Source organism: Primulina eburnea, chromosome 4, assembly GCF_022965805.1.
Source record: "Primulina eburnea isolate SZY01 chromosome 4, ASM2296580v1, whole genome shotgun sequence".
Taxonomy (NCBI): Eukaryota; Viridiplantae; Streptophyta; class Magnoliopsida; order Lamiales; family Gesneriaceae; genus Primulina; species Primulina eburnea.
In genome coordinates, this window is record NC_133104.1 from 43,850,982 (window position 1) to 43,864,187 (window position 13,206).

The 13,206-nt window shown below is 41.9% G+C and overlaps 2 protein-coding genes across 3 annotated transcripts; both read left to right on the forward strand.

Annotated features, from left to right (window-relative positions):
- Positions 1 to 966: 966 nt before the first annotated feature.
- On the forward strand, positions 967 to 4,977 carry LOC140830337 (uncharacterized). Its single transcript, XM_073193610.1, has one exon. The coding sequence runs from the start codon at positions 967 to 969 to the stop codon at positions 4,975 to 4,977; it is 4,011 nt and encodes a 1,336-aa protein (XP_073049711.1).
- Positions 4,978 to 6,647: 1,670 nt separating this feature from the next.
- On the forward strand, positions 6,648 to 12,017 carry LOC140829361 (cell division cycle protein 48 homolog). Of its 2 annotated transcripts, none has more exons than XM_073192531.1 (9): positions 6,648 to 6,846; positions 8,012 to 8,177; positions 8,257 to 8,488; positions 9,190 to 9,956; positions 10,107 to 10,328; positions 10,447 to 10,518; positions 10,669 to 10,950; positions 11,029 to 11,388; positions 11,546 to 12,017. In XM_073192531.1, the coding sequence occupies exons 1-9, from the start codon at positions 6,809 to 6,811 to the stop codon at positions 11,849 to 11,851; spliced, it is 2,445 nt and encodes an 814-aa protein (XP_073048632.1). In that variant the 5' UTR covers positions 6,648 to 6,808; the 3' UTR covers positions 11,852 to 12,017. The 2 variants fall into 2 exon arrangements, with proteins under 2 accessions (XP_073048632.1, XP_073048633.1); XM_073192532.1 differs by lacking the exon at positions 6,648 to 6,846 and adding an exon at positions 7,744 to 7,842 and having other exon boundaries at positions 7,988 to 8,177.
- Positions 12,018 to 13,206: the final 1,189 nt, after the last annotated feature.

A 13,206-nucleotide genomic window follows, 5' to 3' on the forward strand; every position in this document is an offset into this window, starting at 1 on the left:
TGTGGATCATCACTTTTAAGAGAAAAGGTTAAATGAAGAATATTTTAAAAAGTGGAACAAGTGTATTTATAAATGGCACAAACCTTAATTGTCTTCATGTGCTAAATTTGTAAAATAATAAAATTTAAAATATAGAGTAATATAACCAAAAAATTGTTAGAAAAAAGTTGAACAGAGATAGAATTATACATGCCTAAGCCAACTGTCACTTGTATATATCTTATGACAACTTATGATAGTTGGTGATACCCCTATAAGGGCCCGGGTCATGGAAATAGAAAACGGGAGGGCGATTGTTACCCACGCGACTGGGCGCTTCATGCATGTCCGGGTATTTACTTACCTCCCGGGCAACAAGGGACCGGGCTTTCATGCTAAAGCCGAGGGCTCAATACTCGAGTAACTTACTTAGAGGATCTTATAGATTGTAGGGAAGAAAACGACTGGGCGGGAAGTCAACGTCTTTCGCCTGAACGAATCCCCGAAAATATGGAGAAGAAAGGGACTGGACATGCAGTCTACGTCCCTTATTCTTGGAGTACCCACGAAGCTATCGGGTAGAAAGGGACCCGACAGGCCGTCAACGTCCGAGGGTACAAGTAGTAGGTGAGCACGCGCATCAAGGTAACCCTAGCTCCTCTTCAAATAGCAGGTATCGTTGACATTTTACAGGTCTGAAAATTTCTTCACTCTCAAGCATCCATACATATTGCTTTAAGTTCCTCTCTCGACAAACCTGCTGACTTAAGCATCGGAGTGGTCACGCCGGACACCCTTCCGGCGCCCATTCACGAGTTCCTTTCATTGTTTGCAGGTCACGACCGAAGCCATCTACCTTGCTCATTTTCCTAAACAACACTATAAATTCTTGCTTTGACCCGGTGGAGCACCCGACCCTGCTCATCCATTTTACCCGGATCTTATCATTGGCGCCGTCTGTGGGAAACTTGAGACTAAGGCGTTGATATGGCTCACACGAGGAAAACTAACCAGAACACTTCCCGGGTCCAGGGAGTTGACGCGAATCATTCCAGACAAGAGGACGCTCCTCCCGATCTTATCACTATGACTCCAGCGGAGTTTGATAAACGCATTAATGAAGCCGTAGAAAGAGCTATGGCCAGGCGGGAAGCTTCCCACCATGATATACCACTCGAGAAGGAACCAGAAAAAGAGCAGGAGCAGCAACAGGAATTGAGGGAGGAGGAGAAGAGGGGAGAAGTGGAGGAATCCTCTGCTGGTTTTAAGTCACCAACGATAGCCGAGGAGATGCTGGAGTTAAAACAGAAAATGAAAGTCTTGGAAGGACAGTTGGAGAATCGTGGAACTTCTCGAGCGTCTGTCAAAGGACGCCCGTTTGCTGAGGCTATCATCCGGGAACCTCTTCCTGGAAACTTTAAATCTGCTAAAGTAAGGGCGTATGATGGAAACGAGGACCCGGAAGAACTCCTGGCCAGGTTCGAGAATATGGCTATGCTGCACTGTTACACTGATAGGATCAAGTGTAAAGTGTTTTTAACCACGCTGGTGGACTCAGCTCAGAGATGGTTTGATGGATTGGCTCCATTGAGTATCAAATCATTTGAGGATTTTCGGAAAGCCTTCTTACACCATTTCAGCAGCAGTAAGAAGTATAAGAAAACTGCTTTCAGTTTGTTCGAAGTGAGACAGGGACCGGAGGAAAGTTTGAGGATGTATATCAAGAGGTTTAACAAAGTGGCCTTGGATGTGCCAACTTGTGCTGCAGAGACAAAAACTACTGCCTTCACTCAAGGCCTAAAAGAGAGTGAGTTCTTCAAGTCATTAACGAAAAAAGTGCCTGAAGATTTTGAGGATTTGCTGTCTCGGGCAGAGAAGTATATCAATATGGAAGAAGCCCAGAAACAAAAGAGGGAAGCCATCAGGAAGGAAAGAGGGGACCGGGCACCTAAGCCCGAGGAGAGGGGACCACGGCGGGGTAATCCAGGGCACTTTTCCCCGCATGTGCCTTTGAAAATTATCCGTGAAAGAGAAGTGCAGGAATGCAGTAGGGATCCGGTTCCCAGTCATCAGCTGTCCCAACCCGGGAAAAGTGGATTTTGCACCAGGCATGGTGTGTGCCAGCATAGCACCGAGAATTGTAAGGCTTTGAAAAGAAGTTATGTCTCACTCACCAATCAGGGGCATGACCAGTACATCGAAAGGTCGAGAGGTCCACTTTGGACCCCCCGGCCGCCAGTATCTCATGCTCGAGTAGACTCAAGAAACAACCCGGGAAACCATATAGGTAGGAGGAGGGAGCCGGAACCTGAGAAGAGGAGCCCTTCGTCCCCTGTTGCCGGAGTGATTAAGATGATATCGGGAGGATCTACCGATGGAGATTCAAATCGGGCCAGGAAATCAAGAAGTAGGCGGGAGTGTCTGGAGGTGGAGGGATCTAGGAGGAACGAGGCCGTGATCAGCTTTGGCCCGGAGGACCTGAAGGGAATAAACATGCCCCACAATGACGCTTTGGTTATCCAAGCCCGGGTGGCCAATTACGACATTCTGAGAGTCTTCGTGGTTTCCGGCAGTTCAGTCAATGTGATTTTCAAAGATGCCTTAGTGCAGATGGATTTGCAAGGGTTTAAGTTGGAAGCTGTGGAGACTGCCCTTTTTGGTTTTGCGGGGCATGCAGTCTATCCGGAGGGAGAAATTGTTCGGCCACTCACTCTAGGCTCCCGGGACATCAAGAAAACGGTCATGACCACCTTCACAGTGGTGGACTCCCCATCATCTTACAATATCATTCTGAGGAGGCCGGCCATGAATGAGTTGAGGGCAGTAGCATCTACTTATCATCAAAAGATCAAATTTCCAGTGGGAAGCCAGGTGGGAGAAGTTCGTGGGGATCAACCCTCTTCCCGAAAATGTTATGTGGAAGGTATCCGGGCAGATCAGGGCAAATCGAAAAAGGAGGGGAAGAAACCCAGGGTGGATGAAGTTTGGAAGGGTGGAGTGGAGAAAGGAGAAGTCCACTTTGTGGCAGAGGAAGAGCAGGAAGCTGTGGAGATAGGACCAGGCCGACAGATCCGGGTGGCCCGAGACCTCGATATATCCACCCGGGTCAGTTTACTTAACTGTTTAAAGACTAATATTCATGTGTTTGCCTGGTCCCAGCAGGAACTAACAGGGATTTCACCCCTGATATCTGAGCATCAATTAAACATTCTCCCGGGAGCTCACCCGATCAAACAGAAGAAGAGACACTTTGGTCCCGAGAAAGACAAAGTTATTGATGAACAGGTGAAAGAGTTGCTGCAAGCCGGCCACATCCGGGAGGTACAATTTCCTACATGGCTCTCGAATGTGGTGCTGGTACCCAAAGCTGCCGGGAAATGGAGGATGTGTGTTGATTTTCGGGACCTCAATAAGGCTTGTCCCAAGGATCATTACCCATTGCCCCGGATTGACCAGTTGGTGGATTCCACCTCAGGCTTCGAGCTGCTCAGTTTCATGGACGCCTATCAGGGATATCATCAAATTCCCTTAGCAAAAAATGATCAAGACAAGGCCAGTTTCATCACTTCGGGAGGTACATTTTGTTATGTTGTGATGCCTTTCGGGTTGAAAAATGCAGGGGCCACATATCAGCGTTTAATGGATAAAGTCTTTGAGAAGCAGCTGGGAAGGAATCTGGAGGTTTATGTGGATGATATTCTGGGAAAGTCAAAAGAGGTGATGGATTTTATTGCTGATTTGGAAGAAACCTTTACCACTCTGACATCTTATGGAATCAAGCTCAATCCTGCTAAATGTATTTTTGGAGTCAAGAGTGGTAAGTTCTTGGGCTTTATAGTGACAGAGCGAGGGATCGAGGTCAACCAAGAAAAAGTGAAGTCCGTCTTATGTATGCCTTCTCCCCGATCTGTCAAAGAAGTGCAGAAGCTGACCGGGAGGATTGCCTCCCTATCTCGGTTTATATCTCGGTCAGCCCACAGAAGTTATCCTTTCTTTCAGGTTCTCAGAAAAGCCCAAAGGTTCGGATGGGATGACAAGTGCGAGCAGGCTTTCCAAGATCTTAAAAAGCATCTAGCCGAGCTTCCAGTTCTGGTAAAGCCTGAGCCCGGGGATAAATTGTTTGTCTATTTATCCACTACTGAATATGCTGTCAGCTCTGTCCTAATAAAGGAAGAAGGCTCGGATCAAAAGCCTGTCTATTATGTCAGTCACGCCCTAAGAGGTCCCGAGCTGCGGTATAGTGAAGTGGAGAAGATGGCCTTGGCTTTAGTTGTGACTGCCCGGAAATTGCGGCCTTATTTTCTATCGCATCCTATTATCGTTCTTACTAACAGCCCGCTTGGAAGAATTATGACCCATTCTGAAGTATCCGGGCGGATGATCAAATGGAATGTGGAATTGGGGGAATACGATATTGAGTATAAGCCCCGGTTGGCCATAAAAGCGCAGGCTTTATCCGATTTCCTATCTGAGATGATTCAACCTGCTGAGGAAGAGAGATGGAGGGTGTTTGTAGATGGGGCTTCTTGCCTGGTTGGATGTGGGGTAGGAGTCGTGATAATCTCCCCATCGGGAGAGAAGATTAAATTGGCAGTCAAAATTGGTTCCAGGGTAACAAATAATGAAGCAGAATATGAGGCTGTTCTAGCCGGCATCCGGGCTGCCCGAGAAATTGGAGCGGCTAGGATTATATTGTATTCCGATTCACAGTTGATTACTCAGCAGATCAAAGGCGCGTATGAGGTCAAGGACGACAAAATGCTCAAGTATTTGCATCTCATCAAAGCCCAGGCAGTCGTGTTTGTGGATTGGAGCATCGAACAGATACCCCGAGAAGAAAATGGAGAGGCTGATGCCCTAGCAAAAATGGCTGCTTCTTTGTCGGAAGACAGCACCCGGGAGGTTTTATTTGTTTCCCGAGCAGTTTTAACTATTGAAGAAGAAGAAATGTTGACAATACCCGAGAAATGCGGAGCTCGGGCGCCTTTTTTGTTTTAAGTACGAAATCCTCACGTCTCCGTTCGTTACTTATTAGTAGTTAATCTTGTCAGTCGAGTTATGCAGTCCGTGGGATATGCATCAGATAAAATGATAAAAGACAGTAAACTCGGATAATAATTTTATTTAACGAAATTACTTCGAATTACATCGAAATATGCCTCCTCTACGAAGGCTTTCCACAGGAACATCCAACGTCTCACTTCTCGTGTAGCCCTTCCTTCATAGCCCTTGGTGTCAGTGATATCGTTGAGAGTGTTCCTCTCTTTTCGAAGCATCAGTTCGTGCATGCGGTCCTCTTCAAAAGGATCCCCCAACTCGGAAATATTTAGATACTCCCGATACTTCTCCAATTTCGCCAGAAGCCGAGGAGTATTAGCCTCACCGCAGTAGTAGAGAAGCTGTAACTCCTGCAGTGCCTCCCAGAAGGCAAGAATTTTGTGAAAGACCTCCTCCTCTATTTCCGTTTTATGTCTCTCTGAGGATGCATTCATGAACTCTTCCGCCAGATCAGGGACGCTGTGATTGCTAGCACCTGCCATTGTATCTTCCTAACAACACTCTGCTGGTATGATGGCGGATCGGTAAGGCCCTATTTATAATAAGAACAAATTAATAATGACCGTTGATCTTCAAGATGCCTGAACGGTTGAGATAAGTTTTGGAAATTGTGCCGGGAGGTGAAAAGACGTGCACATCTGTCGAGGTGTCAGACTTATCCATCTCTCAAGATGTGGAGCGTTTCCTAGTATGAATTAATTGTGGGTGCATCTCATTATAACGAATGCAATATCCAGGGAGGTTGGATAACAATTCATTCGAGTCCAGGAGACAAATCATCCAGGCGTGACACCTCTTCTACGGGATGTTTAAAGGCCCCGATGCTATTATACACCGTGAGTTATTTCACACCAATCGGGACAGCGAGTGAGACTCTAGCCCGACTATTTTAGGGATGGGTGGTGATACCCCTATAAGGGCTCGGGTCATGGAAATAGAAAACGGGAGGGCGATTGTTACCCACGCGACTGGGCGCTTCATGCATGTCCGGGTATTTACTTACCTCCCGGGCAACAAGGGACCGGGCTTTCATGCTAAAGCCGAGGGCTCAATACTCGAGTAACTTACTTAGAGGATCTTATAGATTGTAGGGAAGAAAACGACTGGGCGGGAAGTCAACGTCTTTCGCCTGAACGAATCCCCGAAAATATGGAGAAGAAAGGGACTGGACATGCAGTCAACGTCCCTTATTCTTGGAGTACCCACGAAGCTATCGGGTAGAAAGGGACCCGACAGGCCGTCAACGTCCGAGGGTACAAGTAGTAGGTGAGCACGCGCATCAAGGTAACCCTAGCTCCTCTTCAAATAGCAGGTATCGTTGACATTTTACAGGTCTGAAAATTTCTTCACTCTCAAGCATCCATACATATTGCTTTAAGTTCCTCTCTCGACAAACCTGCTGACTTAAGCATCGGAGTGGTCACGCCGGACACCCTTCCGGCGCCCATTCACGAGTTCCTTTCATTGTTTGCAGGTCACGACCGAAGCCATCTACCTTGCTCATTTTCCTAAACAACACTATAAATTCTTGATTTGACCCGGTGGAGCACCCGACCCTGCTCATCCATTTTACCCGAATCTTATCAATAGTCAAAATGGACCTTTTTTAATCTCTCTCTCCTGACTCTCTCTCGTTCGCCACGTATTCACGACCCCGCCTCTGCTTGTCTGATTGCCTTCCACCGCTACATGAGATTAGTAGCGCAGTCTTATTATAGTTCTCTTGTATGAATATCGAAACCTCGTACAGTATATTTGGATCTTCAGCGACATGGCTGATCATAGTTCTTCTGCTCAAACCTCCGACACGTGAGTTTTTATTTTTCACTTTAACCTCATTTTGCAAAAGCCCATGTTGATCTTTTGTTAGTTGCTCTCTCATATTTCCTTTTGGACGTTCAAAGGTAGTCTTTTCCTTCATTTTTCCTGCTGGTTTGATGTGGTGATATTGGATTACTTGTTTTCCCCTCTGCCTTTTATGTTGATGTTTTAGGATGTCAAGGTTGAATTATGGAACTTGAATTTTCGCCACGGCACATGTTCTTCGGGAAATTTGTAATTTTTTTTCTTCTTCGGGAAGCAGCAAGAGGGGCTCTACTATTATTATTATTTAAATTAACTTTTTGCTTTTACTGGAAAGAAATACTATTGTTTTTGGATGAATGAATAATATATCTCGTGAGATATTAGAGGGCTTGGTTGATGATACCATATGGTCACTCATGACACATGGACTGAGTGATAAATCATGATCACATTATATTCATGTATTATGTTTGAATGAGTAATCATGCACGTGTCATGTTTTTAGTCGAAATGGCACTACCCTTATGGATAACATCAATAAAACCATATTATAGTTGGGCATACTTTTTGGATTAACTCAATGTGTTTTGGGAATATCTACATATTTAATAAAGAGTCCGCTTTCCAAAATTTGTGAGAGTGCATTTCAAGTGAGGTTTCATGATACCAAATACATTTGATTGTTTGATAGATTTGCATGGACATTCATCCTTTGTTGATTTAGTTGTATCTTGATGTTTCATTTCAGATCCATTTTCCGAGCCATTTTCCAACTCAAATCTCTAGCATACATAAATCTCGAGCCATTTGCATGGAAAAGTGCTCAACTATTCATAAGTTTTTGAAAATAAATTTTGTGGCCTCTAGCATACATCAACCCACCCGTCTCATCTAAAATGTGGGGTTTCCACTAACTCTAAGAAAAGGTCTGATTTTCCGGGCCACATTTTGCAGAATAGTTGAGCACTTTTCCATTTAATGATAGTAGTCCATTAATTTGTCTTGTTTCAGTTGAGTTTCGTGGCATTTATTTGGTTACTTGTTGATTAGATAAGTTTGCTTTCCTTGATAAGTTTCTTGTGCAAGTTTTCAGTCAATCTTCTGAAAGTTTTCTTTGTGTATAGTTTTTTCTTTAAAATGAAAGCTACCTTTGAATTGAAAAATCCAGGAAAAGTAACAAAAAAGACTATTCTACTGCAATATTGGAACGGAAAAAGTCTCCTAATCGCCTTCTTGTAGAGGAGTCCATTAACGATGACAACTCTGTGGTCTCAATGCATCCGGGTAGAATGGAAATGCTTCAACTCTTTCGAGGAGACACTATATTAATAAGGGTGAACGTAGTTTCTTTTCGCATTTTATGCTAAGCCTTCCTTCTACCTGGAGTTTCTTTAATATGCATGTGTTGTACAGGGGAAGAAACGAAAGGACACCATTTGCGTTGTTCTTGCGGACGACCAATGTGATGAGATAAAAATACAAATGAACAAAGTCGTCCGAGCAAACTTGAGGGTACGCCTTACTGATATGGTATCCGTACACCAATGTCCAGATGTCAAGTATGGAACCCGTGTTCATATCCTTCCCATGGATGACTCGGTTGAGGGTCGTCTCACAGGAAACTTGTTTGATGTGTACTTAAAACGTAAGGATATCATCTTCTTCTCATCCCTTCTTGAAGTGTGGATGTTATGGTCGTATTTGGGTGGGCTTGAATTTAACTCAAACTTAATTCAATTTTGTAATTTGTCAATGATAATGTTGATATAAATAGTGTGGAAGTAATTAAAAATCTGTTGCAAAATGGTGCTAAATATGTTTTGAATTTGTTGAATAGATGACAAGTGAATAGTCATGATCAAATTTTGCTAAATGAATAGCAGGCTTGCATTAGTAGAATTAGAGTTTGAATTAGTGTTGTTAATTGTCAACTATTTGGCTGCTTAATGGCTACATGGAGCCTTCATTTCTATCAATGCAGTCATCTTGAAAAAAATCAATATAAAATCTTTCGTTGTTGAAAATATTCACATATTGAATCTTGCAGTATTTACTATCGCAACCTACCCCGAAAACCAACAAATTCAAAATGGGAAAAAGGTTAGTAGTGTTTTTGAAACGTTTGTTTGGGTATATATATTAAGGTATGTGAGAAGTAATACAGTGATACATTGTTAAATAAGTGTTGAGGAAAATGCTAAATTATGTGATAATTATATCTTAATTTGAACTGTGAGCTGATTGTTCTATTAGAGTTTTTGAAGTAAATATTAAGAACTTTTTTTAATTGAGTATGCCAAACAAGCTGAGCTATATGACTGAAAATTTTTCTTCCCAAATGGTCAGCCTACTTCATGGATGCATATCGTCCCGTGAGGAAAGGTGACCTCTTTCAGGTCAGAGGCGGCATGCGAAGTGTTGAATTCAAGGTGGTTGAGGTAGATCCTGGTGAGTACTGTGTTGTTGCGCCTGATACTGCAATCTTCTGCGAGGGTGAACCGATCAAGCGAGAAGATGAGGAGAGATTGAATGAAGTTGGTTATGATGATGTGGGTGGTGTGAGAAAGCAAATGGCTCAAATCCGTGAGCTAGTCGAGCTTCCTTTGAGACATCCACAGCTCTTCAAGGCGATTGGTGTGAAGCCACCTAAAGGTATTTTACTCTATGGACCTCCTGGATCAGGAAAAACTTTAATTGCAAGAGCAGTAGCGAATGAGACGGGTGCATTTTTCTTCTTAATTAATGGGCCAGAAATAATGTCGAAATTGGCCGGAGAAAGTGAAAGTAACTTGAGGAAAGCATTTGAGGAAGCGGAGAAGAATGCACCTTCCATCATCTTTATCGACGAGCTAGATTCTATTGCTCCAAAGAGAGAGAAAACACATGGTGAAGTAGAAAGGCGTATCGTATCCCAGCTTCTTACATTGATGGATGGCCTCAAGACTCGGTCTCATGTCATTGTCATGGGAGCTACAAATAGACAAAATAGTATTGATCCTGCTCTAAGGAGATTTGGGAGATTCGATCGGGAAATTGACATCGGTGTGCCAGATGAAGTTGGGAGGTTAGAAGTCCTCCGAATTCATACAAAAAATATGAAGCTTGCTGATGATGTGAGTTAATTTACTTATTAACTTATTTTTATTCCTTTTGTACTCATTTTGAGATCTGCCACCAATAACTTAACTGTAACAAACCCCTTCTGCAACTAAAATAAAAGAGTATACATATAGATTTGATGTCCACTTGGTTGAAATATACAGGTCGATCTTGAAAGAGTGGCGAAAGATAGCCACGGTTATGTTGGTGCTGATCTTGCTGCCCTTTGCACCGAAGCTGCTCTTCAGTGTATCCGAGAGAAAATGGACATAATTGATTTGGAGGATGAGTCAGTTGATGCTGAAGTTTTGAATTCAATGGCTGTGAGCAATGAACACTTTATAACAGCATTGGGTGCCTCGAATCCATCAGCTTTGCGTGAAACAGTACGCGAATTCCTTAAAATATTAGCTATCGAATCTGCAAGTTTATCATCATTGTGAATGCTATCGTTGTACTTTACTTAAAAATTGAGAGAGTCAATATAATGTTCTTGGTTGGCAGGTTGTTGAGGTTCCTAATGTATCGTGGGAAGATATCGGTGGGTTGGATAACGTCAAACGAGAGCTCCAAGAGGTATCATCATGTCAATCTTTAAGCTTAATTTTATTGCCAAATATGTTGGTTTCTAGCTGTATGCTTTAAGATTCATCCTTTCCTGCCTACCATCATCATCTGTTAGTGGATTTTGGGCTCCCAAAAATCATCATCTCTATGTTTGAACAGACTGTCCAGTATCCTGTGGAACATCCCGAAAAATTTGAGAAATTTGGCATGTCACCCTCTAAAGGGGTTCTCTTCTACGGACCTCCCGGATGTGGAAAAACTCTGCTAGCAAAAGCCATTGCTAACGACTGCCAGGCCAATTTTATAAGCGTAAAAGGACCCGAGTTGCTGACTATGTGGTTCGGAGAAAGTGAGGCAAATGTTCGAGAGATATTTGACAAGTCTAGACAATCTGCTCCATGTGTGCTTTTCTTCGACGAACTTGACTCAATTGCTACGCAGGTACCACTGGATCTGTTCTTTACATGCATCGGATTATAGAACTTATTATTAACTAACATGCTGCTTCTTAAACTTCAGCGCGGAAATTCGGTTGGAGATGCCGGCGGTGCAGCTGATAGAGTTCTTAACCAGCTGCTGACGGAAATGGATGGAATGACAGCAAAAAAGACGGTTTTTATCATAGGGGCGACTAATAGGCCGGATATCATTGACCCGGCATTGCTCAGGCCCGGACGCCTGGACCAGTTGATCTATATCCCCCTTCCCGATGAAAATTCTCGTCTTCAAATCTTCAAGGCATGCTTGCGGAAGTCCCCAGTGTCCAGGGACATTGATTTATCAGCTCTTGCGAGACACACACACGGGTTCAGTGGTGCAGATATTACGGAAATATGTCAACGTGCTTGCAAGTATGCTATTCGAGAAAATATTGAAAAGGTAGACTATATTATTTCTTGGCATCTCATCGCCTGCCAACTGTTAGAGCTATCTTCGAATACTTGCACCATTGATATATTTGATGAAATACGTGTACTCTTTGTTCGTATTCTTATATTTGTTGTTGCTCATATATCGCATGCATGTGCCAATCCAGGATATAGAGAGAGAAACGAAGAAGCACGAAAACCCTGAAGCAATGGAAGAAGATGACGCAGATGATATTGTTTCTGAGATAAGAGCGGCACACTTTGAAGAGTCAATGAAGTACGCACGCAGGAGCGTGAGTGATGCAGACATCAGAAAGTATCAGCTCTTCGCTCAGACATTGCAGCAGTCTCGTGGGTTAGGGTCTGAGTTTCGGTTCGCAGATCGTTCTGAGACTGCTGGTGGTGCCGGGGGTTTGGACCCTTTCTCGGCAGCCACGACAACTGCAGGGAATGACGAGGATTTGTACAACTGAGCTTGGTGATGTTCGAGTATGTTTTTTTTCCTGCTGACAAAGCTCGTAACTTGTACTATATATATTCCTGGATTTTTTTTGTACATTTTGAAGTGATTGTGTGTTGATGTTCTCCTTATTTGCTGTTTTCCCCAGTTTTCAGCCGGACAAATCGATTCTAAGAAATACTAATAAATACATATAGAATTCCGAAATTCATATGGATTTTGGTAAAAATTGAAAATTTGTTATGATCAATCTTGTTTTTTTATATATAATAAATAAATAGGAATCGTTTGGCTTATTTGCAAATCTAAATTAATCTCTACAATTTTTATATACAAATAGTGTAGCGAATAATTGATTTCTTTATAGTTTATTACTGATATTATAATTGTTTTAATCTTGAGATGAGATCAATATTCCTTGGATTAGTAGGATTTCATGACATTCGTCCACATTTTCATTTATTATAGTCATCTTTATTTCCATTGGATATTCGATTTCATCTTCATTTCTATACATGTCGGAAAATTGAAAATTAATATCATTCCCAAATATCATATTAATCCATATAATTGTATATTCTTAAATTTGAATTATTTCAAATAAGCTATGTATATTTACTAAAAAATAGAAAAAGATATCTAAAAAACCATATATTATTTTATCTATCAAAACTTTAAACAATAAATAAATAGTTTTTAAAGATTCATAATTTTGAAAATTCACTAAGACACTCTTTTAAAATTATAAAAAGTTAGAAAACTTAATATTATATAAATAAATTAGATTTTATTAAATATGACAAAGAGTATAGAGAATTAAATATATAAAAATAACAAAACTCAAAATCTTAATCAAAATAAACTAAATGATATAACTAATGTTGACACTTAAATTTAGTTTATATTTTCAAGGGACGCATTCAAATTTGAATTTTTTTTAAAAAAAATTAAAAACTTCACATTTAATTACACATTAATATCTATTTATTTTCAAATATTTAAGGTGATATATAAATCCCGAACTTTAACTTCACTCCCAAGGTTTTATTAGTAATTTCAATCGTCGACTACAAAAAAAAAAGAAGCTAGTGACGGTCTTAGGTTGAAGCGACGGTTCTAGCGTCGGTTTGGTGATCCGTAACCACATGTATCGTCGCCTAACCTAAGCGACGGTTATTCAATACCCGTGACAATTTAGCGACGATTTTGTTGATAAACACCGTCGCTATTTAGCGACAGTTATCATTCAGACCGTCGCTGATTTAAGCGACGGTTCATTGCAAACCGTCGCTACATTAAGAAAACCGTCGCTATAATAAGCGACAGTTTTTGCAAAATCGTCGCTTAATTTGGCGACGGTTGTTGAAA

Bases quoted from the DNA above. Each gene is read 5' to 3' on its own strand.
- LOC140830337 (XM_073193610.1), top strand. From the start codon at position 967: ATGGCTCACACGAGGAAAACTAACCAGAACACTTCCCGGGTCCAGGGA.
- LOC140829361 (XM_073192531.1), top strand. From the start codon at position 6,809: ATGGCTGATCATAGTTCTTCTGCTCAAACCTCCGACAC. The intron at 10,951-11,028 runs GTACCACTGGAT...CTTAAACTTCAG, and splicing joins TTGACTCAATTGCTACGCAG to CGCGGAAATTCGGTTGGAGA. The intron at 11,389-11,545 runs GTAGACTATATT...GTGCCAATCCAG, and splicing joins TTCGAGAAAATATTGAAAAG to GATATAGAGAGAGAAACGAA.